This window comes from Bos javanicus, chromosome 1, assembly GCF_032452875.1.
Source record: "Bos javanicus breed banteng chromosome 1, ARS-OSU_banteng_1.0, whole genome shotgun sequence".
In the NCBI taxonomy this organism is placed as follows: domain Eukaryota; kingdom Metazoa; phylum Chordata; class Mammalia; order Artiodactyla; family Bovidae; genus Bos; species Bos javanicus.
This window is the reverse complement of record NC_083868.1, coordinates 4,599,922-4,619,628: the sequence shown is the minus strand read 5'-3', so window position 1 is coordinate 4,619,628 and position 19,707 is coordinate 4,599,922. Positions and strand designations below refer to the sequence as shown.

The 19,707-nt window shown below is 45.4% G+C and overlaps 1 protein-coding gene across 10 annotated transcripts in view; it reads right to left on the bottom strand.

Annotated features, from left to right (window-relative positions):
- Positions 1-19,707, bottom strand: part of TIAM1 (TIAM Rac1 associated GEF 1) — a 466,629-nt gene that overhangs the window by 129,964 nt on the left and 316,958 nt on the right. For all 10 annotated transcript variants that reach the window (XM_061418767.1, XM_061418922.1, XM_061418676.1 and 7 more), the window contains 2 exons: positions 12,303-12,750; positions 5,254-5,426 (listed from right to left, as the gene is read on the bottom strand). In XM_061418767.1, coding sequence (XP_061274751.1) covers positions 5,254-5,426; positions 12,303-12,750 — 621 coding nt within the window. The remainder of the gene's footprint in view (positions 1-5,253; positions 5,427-12,302; positions 12,751-19,707) is intronic.

Genomic DNA, 19,707 nt, shown 5'->3' with positions numbered 1-19,707 from the left:
CACTTATTGTGCACCTCAACACCCATACTCTCCAAGAATACTCTCCTTAGAGCTGGGCCAATGGGTCCTCATGCTTTGAAAAGGGCCCCCCTGGGGCATAAAATGGGCAGGTTCAGCAGGCACCCCTTCAGGGAGCTCTATGATCCTCTATCCCAAATGGGGCATTAATAAGAGTCTATGGACATGAGTCTATGGCTCACAGGTCATACCTGCTATTTCTTTTCACCAGATTGCATGACATTGAACCACCAGAATAGTACTGACAAGCTCATCTGGGTTGAGTCCAGTCCTTCACAGAGATTAAAAAAATTGGCATGGGGATCCACACGTGCTAGAAGTGACCCTTCGTCACAAAGAACCTATGCCCAAACCAAAGGGAAATATTCCTAAAGTGGCTGGCTAGAGGTAGGAAAATGATCTACAGTGGTGGGAAAACAGGACTTGGCTAGAAACCAAGCGAACACTTAACGAAGACCAAACTTGGAGACTGTCATATCTTTATATTTTAACTCAAAGTTAAGAGGGATATAAACACCACAGAAGATCAAATTAGCATCCTAGATGATTTCATTAGAAGGACAAAAACCACAAAGATAAAATTTTGAAGAGCTAAGTTGAAGTTCTGCAACTTGGAGTTTTCAGAAATCTATTAAAATAAGATGACAAGGATCTTGACACTGAGGGTTAATAGACCACAAGCTGGGTATGAGTCAACGGTTTGTTGTGGTTTCTAATAATTTAAGGAATTGACACCAGCATCATGGAAGAAATGAGAAAGCAGGGACTGAAATGCAGGAGGCACAGGGCGGGCCTCACGAGGACAGAGTGTGGGGTCCTGGGTCACAGTTATGAGGAGAACGTTCAGGAAAGGAGCAGGACCACTGGGAGCCTGGCTTGGAAACCTCGGGTAGGGAGACCTAAATAGGAGACATGGCACAGGGAAATGAGAGCGGTTTTCAAGTAGTTAGACGGTTATCAGGAAGAATAAGCATGAAAGGCTTACTTGAAACTCTGGGGGAAAATATGGAAGCAAACAGAAATGGCAAATGTCGCCAGAAAGAATGTATCATCGCAACACGATGAAGAACTTTCTAGAACGTGGAGCCAACTAACCAAGTAAATGGGCGATTCCCAGGGATGGTAGCCATCCAGACTGGCCAGACTGACCAGCTGTCAGGAGCCTTGTAGGAATGGTACCAGCCTTGAGAAGGAGGCTTGATGCTAATCTATTCAAGTCCAAATACGAAGTCCCTTCTACAGGCTTTTCTAACCAGTCCACTTGATGCTCCTGGTAAAAGGTGATTTCCAGATCATTTTCTAACTCGGCTGTCCTTGTCCAGGGCATAAGACACTGATCTTCACTAAGTCTGATACACAGAGTCACGTGGGGCACTTGAAGGTAATTATTCCTCAGAAGCTTATCAAACTCAAAGCTTTAGTCTCTCCTCAGAGAAGCCACACTCAACTTCTATAAAGATACTTATTTAAGAGAAGCACAGGGAACTAGTCTCTTTTTCTTCTAGTTAAAATGCTAACTATAACATTTAGTGAGCATTTGCTACCTATCAGACACTTGACTTGCATTACCACATCTAATACCCAATTCAACATAAAGGTGTAAATACTATTTTTTAAAAAAGTCTTTTAAAACTGTGCATGCTTTATAGGTTAGGAGTTTGGGATCGAAAAAAAAAATATATATATATACGTGCATAGCTATACAAGAGACACTATAAATGACAAGAAACTTTCTATGGAAAGGCAATGACCCCTTAGAGACAATATTTCCTACACTTCTTTTTTGTTCATTTGTCTTTTGTCTGTTTGCTTTTGACTACGCTGGGTCTTCATCCCAGTGCATGGGCTTCTCCAACTGTGGCGCATGGGCTTAGCTGCCCCTCGGCACATGGGATCTTAGTTCCCCATAAGCGATTGGACCCACGCCCCCTGCATCGAGAAGATCCCCTGGAAAAGGAAATGGCAACCCACTCCAGTATTCTTGCCAGGGAAATCCTGTGGACAGAGAAGCCTGGCGGGTTACAGTTCACGGGGTCACAAAGAGTCTGACACAACCAAGCAAATGAGCACCCTTGCATTGGAAGGCATATTCTTAACCACTGGACCACTCCTTCAGATACATAATTCTAAATGATTTTCTACCCAGTCAGGCATCATTCTTACTCTACTAACTATGCTCCCAAGTCACTGAATATAGAAATTGAAAACTAATATTAGGATATGTTACCGTAAAAGTCACCAAGATAGTAATGGATGAAGGAAGGGCCGAGAGGAAACTGTGCTTTGTAGGTGATGTCACTGATTCTGGCTTCCAGTCGGAGGGAAGAACACTAATAAAAATATTAATAGTTGAAATGCAGAAGCTCTAGCTTCCCCTTTGTAAACAGCATAGCACTTTTCATATATAAACTCTCTAACGTTCATGTCCATTCCCACCCCCGTCTTGGACACAAAACCCCTCTTCTACTTCTGCTGGTAACACGAATCTCTTTTCCATGGGCAGCAAATCTGAATAACAGCATCAGATCAGCAGCATACGGGCTCTGGAAACTGTGTGCACTGAATTGAGCCCCGGGGCTGAAATAACCTACAAATTATTTCCATAATCATGCTCGCTCTCCCTCGCTTTCGCCTCACCCCCTGCACACACAGGTTCCTTTCAAATTCAGCCCCTCCAGGGTCATGTGGATTACAATAAGTAGAAGGTGGAAAATGCCCTCATGGATCCCAAAGAGCAGTAATTTCCTCTGAAAAGGTTCATTTTGTGCTCTGTCCCACGTAAGCAGCATAAAAATTTCGCCAAAACAAGAGGACACAGTGGTTTTCATGAATAAGGTCCTATGCTGCCACAAAAGAATTTTATTCAATGTGACCTATTGAGTATTCAGATTCTAATAGCAATTTTACGGCCAGGAAAGTCCTTTCAAAGGGAATTCACATGAGGAGTGTGTAGGTAAAAAAGAAGAACATCCTAAAATCAACCAAGTTATCATCTAACTTGTACAGTGAGGCAAGGATGGCCAAAATCAAGTTACAATTTTCAAATATTCCAAGTAAGTGGCTTAATTATAAGAAAGAGAAAAAGTCACTTTTTACCATAATCACTGACTCTCGCCCATGTTCTTGTGAGCATAAAAAGTAATAGTAATGGGATAAGTAATATGCTTAGACAATAAGGGGCTTTGGGAAACAAGAGGCTTGGTTTGAATCCAGCCCTACCACTCAGTTACTGTGAACTGGCATCCAATTATCAGCATTTGTAGCCTTAGCTTCCACAGAGGGGGTACACAATCCATACCAACTGGTTAAAAGATGGATACCACTATAAGACTTGAGTGGACTCACATTGTAAAACGTGTTCAGTGTGGTGGCATACAGTAAGGGTTCAGTAAAATGTTTGTTTACTGTTGTTATCATGAGAGTAGTTGAGCATTTTATCATTTGCAAGATATCCAATTAATTAACACAAAGCTATTGCAGATTCAGAAACACAATGGTTTATAAGTTATACAGAAGAATATGTTCATGAGACAAAGCATGGAGATTTTTCAATACGATACATAAAGAACTACCCACTCGTTCCCTTCCACCTTGAGAAATGAGACTACATTAAAGTTAAAGTTTGGTTTAACAAAGAATACCTTTCAGAGAGTAGAAAGCAAGCCACAGGCAGCAAAAACGACATGTGAATGCATGTAATTAACGAAGAGATGATGTGCAAAACACATAACAAACTGCTGTGAATCATCATGAGGAGATGGACACCTCAGTGGAGGAGTAGGCGAGAGACTTAAAGACTTCACAGAAGGTGATACTGGGTCATTAGACCCAGAAAAAGGTGCTCAACTTCATGCTGATAGCTTAAAAAAAGAAAAGACAAAGATCTGACAATCACACTTGTGGACAAGGATGAGCAAGAACTGGAGTTCTACCGGGCTGCTGATGCGAGGAGGACTATTTCATTCATTTTGGAGACTGGCAGTGCCTAGCACACCTGACTGCGTGCACATATCCTGTGACCCAGCACCGCCATGCCTGGGCACACACCAAAAGAAATGCAGACAAATGTGTCACGAACACAGACCCGAGAGACCGGCGCGGGTTCCATCCCGGGGTCAGGAAAATCCCTGGAGTAGAAAGTGGCGACCGACTCCAGTATTCTCGCCTAGAAAATTCCATGGACAGAGGAGCCTGGTGGGCCACAGGTGAAATAACCTATTACTCTCTTCCATGCCTTTATTTCAACTCTCTCTTCACATGGCATATCCTCACCATCAATTTCACTCAATTAATCCCTGTTCTTCCTTTAACATTCACGGTCAAGGTTTACCACATCATAAAGTTCCATGTATTCCAGTGTCTGGCTCCCATATTATATGTGAACACTTTCAAGCATAGAGACTATGTTAAAATCTTCTTGGTATTCTCCATATCACTATGCATAGCATGTAGGAAACATGGGATAAAGGCTTGAGGACTTCCTGTATTATTCCTAAATTATAAAATGGAGAAATCTTACCTAACGCACTAACACCCCAAAAAGTGTATCACAACTGACCTAATTCAAAGGATTCCCTATAAAAGCAAATGTTAACCCTGAAGTGATACATAGGTTAGTATTTTTTAATACAATTAACAGTCAGAATACGATAACTTTAAGTACAAGGTTCTGAAAAGATGAGGAAGAGAAACTGGTTGGGAAGAGACTTATTTCCAGGATGCCATGATTTTACTTTATGAGTAATATTAGAAGAGAACATATTATGATAAAAAATTTTGACAGCGCAAATCAGGTCTAAATTAAGGAATTCATGATCCTTGCTCTAAAGTGCTACACAAATTATATCAAGATTTCAGTCAAAAATCCTTCAATCTACACCCCTCCCTCAGGCTTCACGGAGGAGACCTCCAGGTGAGTTCAATCATTCCTGGAACTCAACAGAGATGTTTATTTTGTCATTCATTATGGCGACTCAATGGACATGAGCAAACTCTGGGAGATAGTGAAGGACAGGGAGGCCTGGCGTGCTGCGGTCCATGGGGTGGCAAAGAGTTGGACACGACTGAGCAACTGAACAACAATCACAGCACTTATGTTTCTATAATGTGCAAAAGCTAGGACTCCCCCACCACCACCCCCCCCCACTCAACAGAAAACAGGATGAAATACTCAGGCAGTAGAGGAAGGTATCTGATAAGTGATCTGAAACGCTCTGCAAAGGAGGAGCCACACACCTGGAAGAGGAAGGCATCGCCCAGGGAATTGCTGAGGCAGAAGACGAAGTCCTTCTTGGGGTGCTCAGGAACTGCCTGTACAATGCTGTTCTCCACCCAGACGGCGTGCTTGGGGACGCTGTTGTGATCTATCCCGGACCTGCCGTCGCCCTCGTAGAAGAAGAGTGTGCACCCTGGGAAAACAAAGCGGTGTCTGCGTGAGGACTTGGTGCAACAGAAAGTCTGGAGTGAAAACTGTGGCTCGTGCGCTGTTACTAGGAAAGGGCTGGAAATTAGCATGGAACAGAGGAAGTAAAGAGAAGGGGGCTATGCTTGTACTAAGTCTTGGACAGGCTTATATTAAGAGAGGATCTTTCTTTTTTTCCCCCTAATTGAAGTATAGTTGCTTTACAATGTTGTGCTAATACTTTTTTTTTTTCCAAGTCTTCATGGAATTTGTTACCATACTGCTTCTGTTTTATGGTTTGGTTTTTGGTCCAGAGGTACCATGGGATTCTTAGTTCTCTGACCAGGGATGGAAGGCACACCGCCTGCAATGGAAGGCAAAGTCTTAACTGCTGGACCACCAGGGAAGTCTCCCGTTAAGACTCAAATCTCAGTGTCATCACGCACGCCCTCCAGTTCTTCGAGATCTTACTTTCCATTTCAGAATGTTTTGTTCCGGGTATCCTCAGAGGCATGTGGGGATCTCAAGGCTCCTCTGACCAGTACCATGTACCACGCGCTCGGTCGCTCAGTAGTGTCTGACTCTGTGGTCCCGGGGTGGCTGTAAATGCAGCTCCACGGGTCCGAAGAGCAAGCAGTGCTGAGTGAGGCCTGGCAGTCGGGACTGTCTCCCTACAGCCTCCTCCCAATATATCTCACAGGAAATGCAACCAGGAAACACCATCTATTGGGTTTCTTGACTGTGCCCTTGGTAAAAACAAAATCCAACACTGACCCCAGGTACTTTCAGGATAAGGAAAGAAACGATGGACTTTTGAGTCTCAGATCTTCTCTATAAAATGTTTGCCTAGAACTCAACCAAGTGCTTGTTCCTCCTGGAAGAATAAACACATGACACACGTATGAAGGCCTAGGGGAGGCTGGAGGCCTGGGCCACGCTTAATCAAACTCCGAACGAGAGAGACAGCAGCAGTAGAAACCTGGCCTACATTTGTGGCCAGCTGGGTTCCACAGATACCCTCCAACCATGGCCTGAAGGGGAGGTGTGCTTTATTAGTAATTATTCACTGAGGACTTACTCTCAAGTCATCAAATTAAATTTCAGGGGAGGCCAGGGCCCCTGAATTCTAATTCTTTTAACTTCAACATAAGCCACTTGGTCAGTTTTCAACATCTTCCTTACCACAAGCAATGGCCACTGCTGATGCGAATCACACAGCCCTTCCAAGTACCGTCTCTTCGGCTGCAATATGAACTTCTGCAAAGCAAATTTCTAACTGACGGTGTACAATGACAGGGATCAACAGAAAAGTCACACGCATGCAAAGGCCATTTTTTCCTAGCCCTTAATATTTCACAGGACAGCTTCCTTGGTGGCTCAGCAGTAAAGAAATCTGCCTGTCAGTGCAGGGGATGCAAGTTCCATCCCTGGGTTGAGAAGATGCCCTGGAGGAGGAAATGGCAACCCACTCCAGTACTCTTGCCTGGAAAATTCCATGGACAGAGGAGGCTGGTGGAATACAGTCCATGGGGTTGTGAAAGAGTCAGATACGACTGAGAAAATTCACCTGACTAGTATTTCACAGGAGCATGTAACAGCGGCTGGATGCAGCGCCTCCAGCACAAATGCACACCTCACACTTGCTGGCAAGCCCCGCTGGTTTCCCGGCGCTTCCTGTGGAACCGCCTGACCACGAGCTCAGCCCAAGAGTCTACTGCGTGCTGCTGCTGAACATCACGATTTTATAACTGTTGTCCTGTATCCATAGTTCAGGAGTTTCAATTTTCCCTCCAATCCATTCAAGTTATATTCACTTTTCACCCCCGCCCCAAGGATAAAGCCCTATGTTTTCTGTGACACTTATTGTTGGAAATATATAGTGCTATGTAATTTTAGTAGGATTTTATTTTGTTTTTATGTTTTGGGGGTATAAGTTACATACATATAATTTAACTATAGACCTATTACCCCAACACTAATTTTTTTTTTTAATAATCCCTCTTATTTTGAAGAGCTCAAGTTTTTACAGGAACACAGAGCTCACATTCAGAAACATCTGAAACTCCTCTTTTCATGTCTTAAGCTAGCATAGATTGAGAGATAGAAAAAGAAAAGAAATGGAAAGACGAGGGTATTTTCCTTGAAATATGAGGTTTCCAAGGTGGGGGCATTTTTGCTGAATGAGGGACATTTGGTGAAGTCTAGAGACATTTTTAGTTGTCACAACTTGGGGGTGGGGGACAGAAGCAGGTGGGTAACACAGGGGTCCCCAACCTCCAGGATCTAAAGCCAGATGATCTGAGGTGGAGCTGATACAATAAAAGAAATAAAGTGCACCATAAATGTAACAAACTTGAATCATCCCCAAACCAGCCCCCCCACCTCCCCATGGAAAAACTGTCTTCCATGAAACCCGGTCTCTGGTGCCAAACAGGCTGGGGACCACTGATTGGACAAGGATGCTGCTAAACATCCTACAATCCCCAGGACAAGCCTCACGACGAAGAATTATCCAGAAAATGTCAGCAGTCCCGCTGCTGAGAAACCTTACTCCAAATAATCCTTTAGGACTAGTATTATACTAATGATGAACAGATTCTTAACAGAAAAGGGACAATGCAGCTTTACCACAGTTAGAATAGAAACCAAAGCCTGCAGATAACAGATAGACAACGTTCACACATTGAACACTTGATGTCTCCCCAAATTGCCATTTCCATCATTTTTCAACTTTAGTTTACAATCGTCCATGACAGTGGGTGGTTGAAAATCAGCTTATCCTTCATTAACAACATGTTCCAGCTCTAAGACTAACGTGAAACAGCACATCTGGGCACCACGCGCTCCCTGGTAACATCTTCTTTACCTTCATCTTGAATGCAATCTGTTTGCGTTTCAGTCATGGATGGAGACACTCCAGAGTCTAATTCTAAATAAAACTTTTTAAAAATTAATTATTCTGTCAAAAGTGAAAGAATCTTTGAAGAATTCCCTAGCCCACGGCTTCCAGTTACCCTGCTTTTTATTTCTCCGTCTCCAAGCTCAAGTCAGCAGTGAGCCCTGCCTGTGAGTGGCAGGGACAAGCCCTGAGTTTGTTGATCTATAATGGGACCCGTCAGGAGCCAGAAGGAAAAGCCTCGGCAGCTGTGTGTTCCAGTCTGGATCCTGACAGACTGTGTCATTCAGATCTGGGTCACCAAGGAAGCGCAGGCTCCCTCCTCTAATGGGCGTGTGGGCTGGGCTCCTGAGTGCCCACATCCTGCCTTCCTTGATCATTTATTCTCTAAAGGAACAGCAGAAACAAAACAGCCCCCGCTTCCATGTCCCAAGTAAAAAAAAATCACCTAATTATTTTTATCCTATGCCATTAACAGTGTTATTCTCAAATTGAGTCTAAGCATCACCTGGGAACTTTGTTTAAACCACAGATTCAGGGCCTGTCATGGGCTGAATTCTATTCCCCCAGGTTCCTATGTTGAAGTCATATAGCCCAGGGCCTCAGAATTTCGCTGTATTGGGACATAAGGGCTTTACCGAGGTAATTAAAATAAAAGGAGGTTGTTCAGGTGGGCACTAAGCCACTATGACCACTGTCTTTATAAGAAGGAGGAATTTGGACATAGGTACAGACAGAGGACACAAGAGAACACCAAACCTGCTGACACCCTGACCTCAGACTTCGAGGCTCCAGGACTGTGAGACAATCCATTTCTTTTGTTGAAGCCACCCAGTCTGTGGTTCTTGGTTAGAGCAGGTCCAATACAGGGATTAATACAGGGCCCCAACTCCAATACTCTGGCCACCTGATGCAAATAACTGACTCATTGGAAAAGACCCTGATGCTGGGAAAGACTGAAGGTAGGAGGAGAAGGGGACAATGGAGGATGAGATGGTTGGATGGCATCACCGACTCAATGGACATGAGTTTGAGTAGACTCCGGAAGTTGGCAATGGACAAGGAGGCCTGGCATGCTGCAGCCCATGGAGTTGCAAAGAGTTGGACACCACTGAGCGACTGAACTGAACCGAACCACCTTCAGACTTTGAGATTCAGCAGGTATGGATATAACCCAGGAAGTGACTCAGACAACTGTGACACAGATGGTCTTCTAATCATGTTGTTAAAAACTCAACATTGAGTAATAAAATGAAAGATAAGACAGGCTGCTAAAGGGAACAGAGGCTGCGGGGTCCAGTGCTGTGGACCTTTGGGGAGGAGCAGAAGGTGGAAGAAGGGGTCTTTCTCCCTCATGTCATCTCATCCCACCCCCCACAGCAGGACAGTGGATATGATCCAGGGCCCCTTAGACACGACCCGATAGTGCCTTCAAATTAAGCCGAGGCAGGTCTCATGTGAAAAAGAATGGTAGCAGGTCTCCAAAATGCTCCCACAGGAAGAACAACTGTGTTTCACAAGCAGAACCACGACATCAAATAGCCTTTTCACAATTCACAATGGAACATGAAAAGCAAAGTGTGCTCTGTGTACATGTGTGTGTGTCACCCAAAAAAATTAGCTCAAATCCAAAGTTCCTGTGTTTTGAACACAGATACTTCACATGTTCAAAATTTTATATGCACTTTATGTAGACTATAGTACGGTACCCACTCTTGCATAGACACCAAAATTTAAATTTTAATATCAATATTTTCTGAGGTTTTCCACCAAAGATACTATGGGTACCAGAATTCCACATCTATTCAAACTCTGAAACCACTAAGGCAGACTTTCAGAATGAGAAGAGGATGTGAGAAAAGAACCCGTGGCTGACTCATGTCAGTGTATGGCAAAAACCACAATATTGTAAAGTAATTATTCTCCAATTAAAATAAATTAATCAAAAAAAAAGAAGGAGAAGAACCTGACTCTTTCCAAGACATCCTTAGAAGTGGAGCAGCAAGATGCAATAACCCAACAAGTCTTAAAAACTAAAGACAGCATCCTATGCTAAACATGCAGGAACATTAGACACACAAGCTCTTGGCAGAAAGGAGGGGGAACTGCCCTGCACTGGCTGACAAGGGTAAAGCCTCCTCTATGGGACAGTTGGTTGCTCCCCCACATGCCCAACCTCCTTTCCTCTGCAGTAACAGCAACCCCACTGCTTGGTTGAGTCCATTCCTGCCTCCCTTGCAGCTATGTTGGACTCATTTCTGGCCTATGCAGTGGAAGCAGAAGAGATTCAGTCAACTTCCAGACTGTACGCTCAGTGCAGAGGGATTCGCCCTCCACACCTCCATATTTCTACTGGAACTGGACCTGCCGGTGAGCTCTCCTGATCATTCATATGAAAACAATGCTCTAGGTACAGTTAAGCAGTAAGACAAAAGGAACCCTGGCTTCTGGATGACGTCACAGCAAAGAGTCACCCCATCACCCTTAGAAGGTCTGCCTCTCCTATGTGGGGGGGAATTTCAGGCCTGGCTTGCTTGAGGCGTTGTCACTGTAGGTCTCTGTGACATGCAACAAGACCTACAGCCCAATTAATATGCTCCCTCCCTGTTTGGCCAGGTATTGAAGCAATAGTAGGCACCACTAGTAATGCAACCCACCCAAACCCTGCACAGGGATTGACCTGCACATCACTGAACAGAGCTCTAGGCTGTCGTGTGCCTCTAGGACTGGTTATTCCACACCAGCCACAGATGATAAAATCCAGTCTCAGATGGTGTAATGGGTGTACCACACCAGGTAAGCTCAGGCTTCTTTCTCTGGGACCCATCCGTCATGTTTTGTAACCTCTCTAACCTCTCCTGTCATACATTAACCTGCTTCACATCCAGCTTCTGTTAAGGATTCTAAGTGGGCTTGAGAAATGTCTTTTCTTTTAAGACACAGAGCTCACAAATATGTTACAATTTCTACACCATCAAGACATGCAGACATGGGCAAAAACACACGCAAATACTTCTAAAATGTACGCAAAACGTTAACGAACAGCAGCACATCAAAGCATCGTGCTTATCAATGAAAAGGCAGTGCATATATATACACATGCATGTATATATGTATACACACACACTCAGACATTCAAAGTGTGACTGCAAAACAGGGACTTTTTCACAAACGTAGATGGCTCAGACATCCCATTAAACACTAGGTTAAATTCTATGAAATTAACAATATTCCATCATTCTTTGTGAAAGAAAAAATAAAAAGGCAATTTCATAAGATTCAAACTACTGATTTTTCCCTCCAAAACAGTTATTCTGGGAGGCACATTTTTTGGGACGATTTCAAAAAAATATTTTTTGGAGCTCAAGGCGCTGAAACTGTCACCACAACCAGCTGTACATAGGAAAATAAGGCATGAGAGGCTCTAATAGCTTACATGTGAAAAAGAAAAGACTATAAACCATTGATGGGAAAAGGAAATGGGGAGTGACTATCAAGGGACATAAAGTTCCAGCTCAAGAAGATCATTGCGTTCTAGAGATGTGCTGTACAACCGTGTGCCTTCGTCAACTACACTGAAACATACACCTAAAAATGTGCTAAGAGGGTAATATGTGTGTGTAGTGTGTGCGTGCACGCTCAGTCATGTCTGACTCTTTATGACCCTATGGACTCTAGCCCACCAGGCTCCTCTGTCCATGGGATTCTCCAGGCAAGAATACTGGAGTGGGTTGCCACTTTCTCCTGCAGGGATCAAACCCATGTCTCCTGTGTCTCCTGTATTGCCAGGAAGATTCTTTACCACTGTGCCACCTGGGAAGCTCAAGAGAGTAGGCCTCACGTTAAGTACTCTTACCACCATAAAACAACAATTTTGAAATTAGCATGAAATAGAAATTCCATGCAATTAAAAACCATCACGTGTAAGAGGTACCACGGAGCCCAGGGTTACCCAGCACAGCTTGAAGGATGCTCTCTGTCTCTCACCTTTCAAGGACACCCAGTAGTGCTTCCACTTCCTCCGCGTGGCTGACTCCACCTTCTTGTTCTTCTTGTGCACCAGGAAGTTCTTGACGGCCAGGGCGCCGGCCTTGCGCACTGTGCCCTGGGCGGCCGTGAGCAGGATGTCGGACTGGCCCGGGGAGCTCAGGGTGCCGCTGCTCTGCTCGTCACTGTGCGCGGAGCCCGCCTCCTCCAGGCTCTCGCTGTTCGTGGTGCTCATCTCCAGCTCCCGGCGAAAATTCTCATACACCCCCTGGCGGGCCGCGTCCCCGGTGGAGCTGCTGCCGCTGTCGCTGCCCACAAAGGCACGGCCGGTGGGGGGCGAGTAGCTGGAGTTAGTGGCATTGGATCGCCGGGACAGGAGGTCCGTGTCGGTGGTGGCCCCTTCGATCCCACTGTCGGCAAACTCGCTACCCTCGCCTGCGTTAACATCCTTGGGAGCCGAAAGGGAGAAGAAAGAAGACATGCATCACACAGAGAAGTAACCCAGGGGCCCCTGTCGCTCCAGCCGGGGGCTGTGGAGCTGCTGGCGACCTGCACCATGTCACTGCTTCCCACCTTCCCGGGACCAATTACCCCTCAACTCCCAACCCCCTCAAACCCAACTTGCCTGCTGAGCAGCTCAGGAAAACCATGAAGCCACCCCAGTATGAATGTCAACAATTCAGAACATTCAAAACACACACGCACACAAAGCAAGAAACATTTCAAAGAACTTATCAATGATCTGACTTAGATAATTAAGTAATGGGCGAATCAGCTATTCAGAGTCCCCTCCACTGCCCTGCTGAGCGAACTCAGCACCCTGGCCCTCATCAGCCAGCTCGGCGCTCCAGGAAACTCTGCTGGCTGATTAGGTAGTTTATTCCGGAGTTGTGGGGTTCCAAGGGAATAATGACGTCTGTGTAGCTCATACTTTAAAAAAAAAAAAACCAACAACAAATAAATAAATAAAAGGCTGAGTTAGGAGTCTAATTTATGATCTGGTGACTAGAAAGATAACTAGCGTACCACCCCACCCACTCACCCAGCAAGAACCCAGAGCCCAGGAGCAGGGGAGAGCCCTCATGCTCCAATCCGCTTTGTTTCTTGAAAACAAGCAGCTTCTCACTCTGCACTTGAGCTGAACAAGTCTGTGGGGCCCACAGCTCCAGTGCAGACTCTCCGATTACCCTGCCCTTTCAAAGCTGGGATGCCAGGAGCCTGAGCAAGCTACTCACTACCCCAGGGGCCAAGTGACAACTTGGGGCAACTGCCAAGATGTGGGGGGTATCCATCCCTCAGTTAAAAACATTTGGAACTTCCAAAGCGCTGGCCCTGTTCTCAGGCTCAACGGGACACAGACAGGTCTGTTCTTAAATCACAATCTGGATTGCTCTGAAGTGCTAAAGGCATTTCCACAAACAATAATTAAAGAAGGGTAGTCCTCAAGGGAGAATAATGAAAGCAGAATTCGACAGGCCAGCTCAACAGTCTCAAGGATAAGAAATGGGACTGGTTTTTTTCAAGGGAAAGGATGGGAACGTGAAACTGACATGCAAGTGATACGTGGTTTGGAGACTTAACCGTGTTTTAAGCCTTTAGTCTCATAAATAGTTCATTACGGTTTGAAAATGTAAAAAGCTAACAGGATATTCCAATTGCCATATAAATGATTTGAATGCTGTGCTTTCAAATCCCTGCTGCCAGGTAATGGGGCAGAATGAACCAAGCCACAAACTATTGGGTTGGCCAAAAAGTTAATTCCGGGTTTTCATACGATACTACAGAAACACCAGAACGAACTTCTCAGCCAAGCCAATAACACTGTCCTGCATGAGGCCCAAACAGGCATTGTGCCCTCATCTCTGCACATCTCACGTGGTCAATTCTAAGCTAAGGCCCTCAGAGTTCATCTTCATCACGAATAGATCCTAAGTTAGCAACTAAAAGATGGGCAGAGCCAAACATGAAAACCATCATGGGATGCACAGAAAGACAGATACTGTAGGATTCACTTCTATGTGGAATGTAAAAACGCCAAACCCATAGAATCAGAGAGTGGGATGGCAGTTGACAGACTAGGGGACTAAGGGAAATGCAAGATCCTGGTCAAGGCTACACATTTTCAGTTACAAGAGCAATTACGTTCTGGGGATCTGATATACAGCCAGATGACTCTAGTTAATGATACTGTATTGTATCCTTGAAATCTGCTAGGAGGGTAAACCTATAAGTGTTCTCACCACAAAAAAAGAAAAAAAAAACAAAAGGAAGGAAGGGAGGGAGGAAGGAAGAGAGGAGTAATTACGTGAGTGATGGATGTGTTAATTAACTTGATTGTGGGGATCATTTCACAATACATACATAACATTAAACTCCGGGAGTTGGTGATGGACAGGGAGGCCTGGCGTGCTGCAGTCCATGGGGTCACAAAGAGTCGGACACGACTGAGTGACTGAACTGAACTGAAACCATGACAGTGTACCTCTTCAAAAATACAAAAAAACCCAAGGAAGGACAGTGTGCAAAGCACAGAACCTCGACAGTGGAGACACCGGCCAAGTACCACCTCGACCAAGCGCTCAAGGTTAACTGAGTGCAGGGTACACGGGAACCCTTTGTACTATGTTTGCAACATTTCCTTGATTCTAAAACGGTTCTAAAATAAAAAGTTTATCTAAAAAGAAAGAAGAAACAAGGGGGAGGTGAGATGGGAAGACAGTAGCAGGAAGTGCTGAAGCAAGTTTCTAAGGACCAGTGACACTTGCAACGGAGTTTAGGTCCCTGGGATACAGAGGGACTTAAGAGGGTCAACGAAACCATGGATACAGCCAGGATGCAGACCCTGTGACTGTCCGTCCTGTCATTTCCCTGCCTGCTGTCCTGCCTGTTACCACCACCAACGGTCATCATGGACGCAGACACGGAAGGTATGTGATATATACACTGTGCCATTGAGTGAGCATGCATACTCAGTTGCCTGAGTCACGTCCAACTCTTTGTGATTCCATGGAGCCCACCAGGCTCCTCTGCCCATAGGATTTTTTTGGCAAGAATATTGGAGTGCATTGCCATGCCCTCCTCCAGGGGATCTTCCCAACCCAGGGATCCAGTAGGTAAAAAAACTCCCCAGTACAAACAGGAGAGAGCTGTTACCAACCCACGTTTCTCCCTGGCAGGAACATTTACCATATGTCCCTTTGGATGATAATAAGTAAAGTCAGTCATCACCGAATATTCAAGATAACCATGGGTGGCGGGAGTTCGCATGAGTCTCCCCAGTATCTGGACTCGTTTTCACATCTCAGTCCTTCTCTGGGAGATGGGACAAAATCAGCTACAAATTTGCCTCAAAAATGAAAAACGATGAGCTGCTTCTCTGTAAGACTGGGGTAACCTCCCTGGGTCATAAGAAAAAGAGTTCAGAACAAAAAAAGGAGACATTGATAGCAGGCACCTGAAAATTTCCAGAGCTGGGGAACAGGAAGGAACCTTGCAAAACCATCCCCTTGGTGAATGCCTGGGGATGCTGAGGCTCAGAAAGTCACAGGCCTGGTGGGTGGCAGATTGGAGGTGAGAGCCCATGCCTCCAATGCCCTCTTCCACTCTGACAAGGCGTCCCCACGGCTCAGCTGCAGGCAGCACCTGATAGGGTCCTGTCTCAGCAGTCAACACCATGCCTTCCCCTCTGTCTGCCAACAGCGCCTCTTCTAGGGTTTCCCAACAAAACTGCGTAACTGGGCATCTGCACGCCTTGACTTTCCGGCAAAGAGCTCAAACTCCAAAGTGACGGGAAGGGGAAGGAGGAGATGAAAGAATCTGAGTGAAACAAGCAGAGAATGGACAAGCATCTCTCTTAACATCCCTTAACATTACTGGGCTTAGTTGCTCAGTTGTGTCTGACTCTTTGTGACCCCATTGTAGCCAGCCAGGCTCCTCTGTCTATGGGATTCTCCAGGCAAGAATACTGGATGGGGTTGCCATTCCCCTCTCCACTTAACATCTACTACATCCCCACAAACCATGAACCCTTACAGAATGCCCTGACGTCCCTATTGGAACTAAGAGTTAAGGACTCGATAGACACTCCCCTCTTTTTCGTACTTAAACAAATGCTCATGCCAACTCATGCTGCACCTCTGCAATGGCTCAGGCTGTGCATGTTCAACTCTGGGACAGTCACTGAACTGAGCAGTGATTTCTCCAGGTAACAGGCCTGCTGGCCCCAGATGAGCTCGCATACTTTGGGAGAGTAACCGCCAGGGAATGCTCCCCATTTGTGACCCAAGGCAGCTCCACCTTGTCTCCACAAGTGGTTAAGCAGGCTCAGTGGTACACATCCCCCTTCTGATATGTGACCCAGCCTGCCTGGAAACAAATGCTGCCTGCCCAGCCCTAGCCTCTATATGACCATGAAGCATGGGATGTTCCCAGATACCCAGAAATCCTTGCTCTAGCACCGTGGGAAATGATGTCCACCCAGCCAGAGGAATTACTCAAGACCTGAATGGTCAATAGGACTCCACATCCCCGACACCAGCCATCTCCAACTTCAATACGGAGTCATCTACAATGGGGCTGTTTTATCCAGATTGCTCCTTGGAGGAAAAGCAATGACAAAACTAGACAGCATATTAAAAAGCAGAGACATCACTTTGCTGACAAAGGCCTATATATTCAAAGCTATGGTTTTTCCATTAGTCATGTATGGATGTGAGAGTTAGACCATAAAGACAGCTGAGTGCCGAAGAACTGATGCTTTTGAACTGTCGTGTTGGAGAAGACTCCTGAGAGTCCCTTGGACTGCAAGGAGATCCAACCAGTCAATATAAAGGAAATCAACCCTGAATATTTATAGGAAGGACTGATGCTGAAGCTACAGTTCCAATACTTTGGCCACCAGAAGCAAAGAGCCAACTCATTGGAAAAGACCCTGATGCTGGGAAAGATTAAGGCAGCAGGAGAAGGGGAGGACAGAGGATGTGATGGTTGGATGGCATCACCGACTCGATGGACATGAGTTTGAGGAAGTTCAGGGAGATGGTAAAGGACAGGGAGGCCTGGCCTGCTGCAGTCCATGGGGTTGGACACCACTTAGCGACTGAACAACGAGCAACAAAGTGCCACACAACAGTTAGAAGCCTACAGGTCACAGAAGCTCTAGAAGAAACTGAAGTCAGATACACAGATGCAGAGGCTCTAGGTTCACACACTGCAAGATGGCTCTGAGGCTGCATCCCAAACGCCCAACCTCCTCAAATGCCCGGTGCATACACTGCCCTGTGGTTTCCAGTCGCACAGAAGATAGCATCACGGCGACACAAATGATCCCGGTGCATTTTTTCAAAGGACTCCTCCTCCGACTACCTCCATCTCAAGGACACTTCCTGAGAAACCTGATTCTCCCTACACTCAAAAGCGTCTGTGAACCACCCCCACTCTTTTAGTGGTCAACCTCAGGGAAAAGTTCCATGGGAGCTCAAGAGTCTTTATTCCTAATGCAAGGTATGTTCCTTCTTATCTAGTTAGATGCCTTAGCATATGATCAGTCCTAGAATATCAAACCAAATGTACTGAAATCTAAAGCAAAAGTCAGAGGAGATCAAGGGAAATAGTAAGACCCTAGCTAAACAGAGAAGTAACTCTCAGCATGATGCATGATCTGACCAGAGATTTCCTGAAAATAGCTCAAAATAAATTCCCCGTGTTAGAAGCACTCCACTGAAGAGGCTTCCAATTATAAATAACATTCATAGACTACAGAGGCTCTTAAACCCTGCTCTTCCTGGATGAATCCTCCCAAGCCGGATTTTTCACTCACCAGCTTCCATTCCACCGGCCGAAATCAACACATGCACTTTCCCACTGGATGTACAAGTGGCCAGCTGTCGCCCAAAACATTCAACAGTGCAAGTTTTCTTAGTCATTTCAGCCAGGCAACAAAGCTTAAATGAGCTCTGGTACTAAAGCGGAGGCGGTGAGAGGCAAATTCAAAGCCTGTTTGCAGGGTCTTGAACACTAGAGGGTCCCCCAGCATGAACACGGGCTAATGACACACTGTGGCAAAGCTCACATCCTTTCCACCAGGGACTCAGAAATACCCCAAGGAACAGGTTTGCTGTGCTAATGATGTGTGAACACAATTCTGAAGAGGTCATTAGCCACAAAGTTCAAAGGCCCTGGGAGAAGTTTTAAGTTGAATGCAATTAGAAACTGTTATGTTGGTCACTTTCTTTAATTTCCCTGATGAATCCAGCTTTGCATCAATACACCTGTAGAGAGATGGTAAATGCAGCAGAGAAGAGTTCAAGGGATTTCAGTGATGGGAGGAGATTCTGACCTGTGGTAGTGATGGCAGTTTAGTTGCTAAGTCATGTCCGACTCTTGTGACCCCATGTAAAATCCCACCAGGCTACTCTCTCCTCTGTCCACAGATTTCCCAGGCAAGAGTACTGGAGTGGGTTGCCATTTCCTTCTCCAGGGGATCATCCCAACCCAGGGATCGAACCCAGGTCTCCTGCATTGGCAGGTAGACTCTTTACTGACCATATGATCAAGCAATCCCACTCCTGGGCATGTATCTGTGGACCTGTGGAAGCCTTGAATTAGAACAATTTCTGACTTGCTAAATTCTAAAATATTCCTCCTGTGGTTTACCATCTTCTTATCCCCCAAATCTGAGTACCTCCACCCCCCCATACATGCATACACGTGTACAATGTCTTTGGTTTCCAACACTGTCTCCATGGTATATCTCAGTACAGCAAATATCGTGTCTAGGCATGTCATTCTGAACCAAGCCATGCCTCCGTTTCCTCACCTTTATAATGGGAATGGCAATAATATCTACTTCGTAAGACACATTGTAAGATGTGATATAGAGTTAACTCACTTTTCTAGAACTCTGCCCAGCACACAGCCCTATGATCATGTCCATCTCAGCCCAAGGAAGGAAGTCACTGCCTGACCTCACTTCCTAGCTTCCTGCACTAACACAGAAGAAAGGGTGTTACTAAGGAATGTGGGAAAAACAAGGCCTTATGGGAAAAAAGACAGGCAGACCAAGGTTGGTGTGAGCCAATGCAATCCCTCTGAATCCTCTTCACTTTCATAAAATGCACAATAAACGAAGAAAATGATGCTTTCTATGCTGCAAGTAATTGCTAGGCACTGTTATAATAATCACCTTTCTTGATTTACAGAAATACTGCAGTCTCCGTTTTCCATTATTGTAAGATTTTCCCCATCTCTCTATAAACAAATGTCCAGTGCCTTTTTGAGTTCGTGATTCAGAAGTTGGTCGATTTCAGCTCCTGGGCCTCCTACTCTTCACCCCTTTACACGTGTCCTGGCTCTGGATGAAACATTTCTAAAAACCAGCTCCATTTCCCACTTCTTCCTTTCCCAA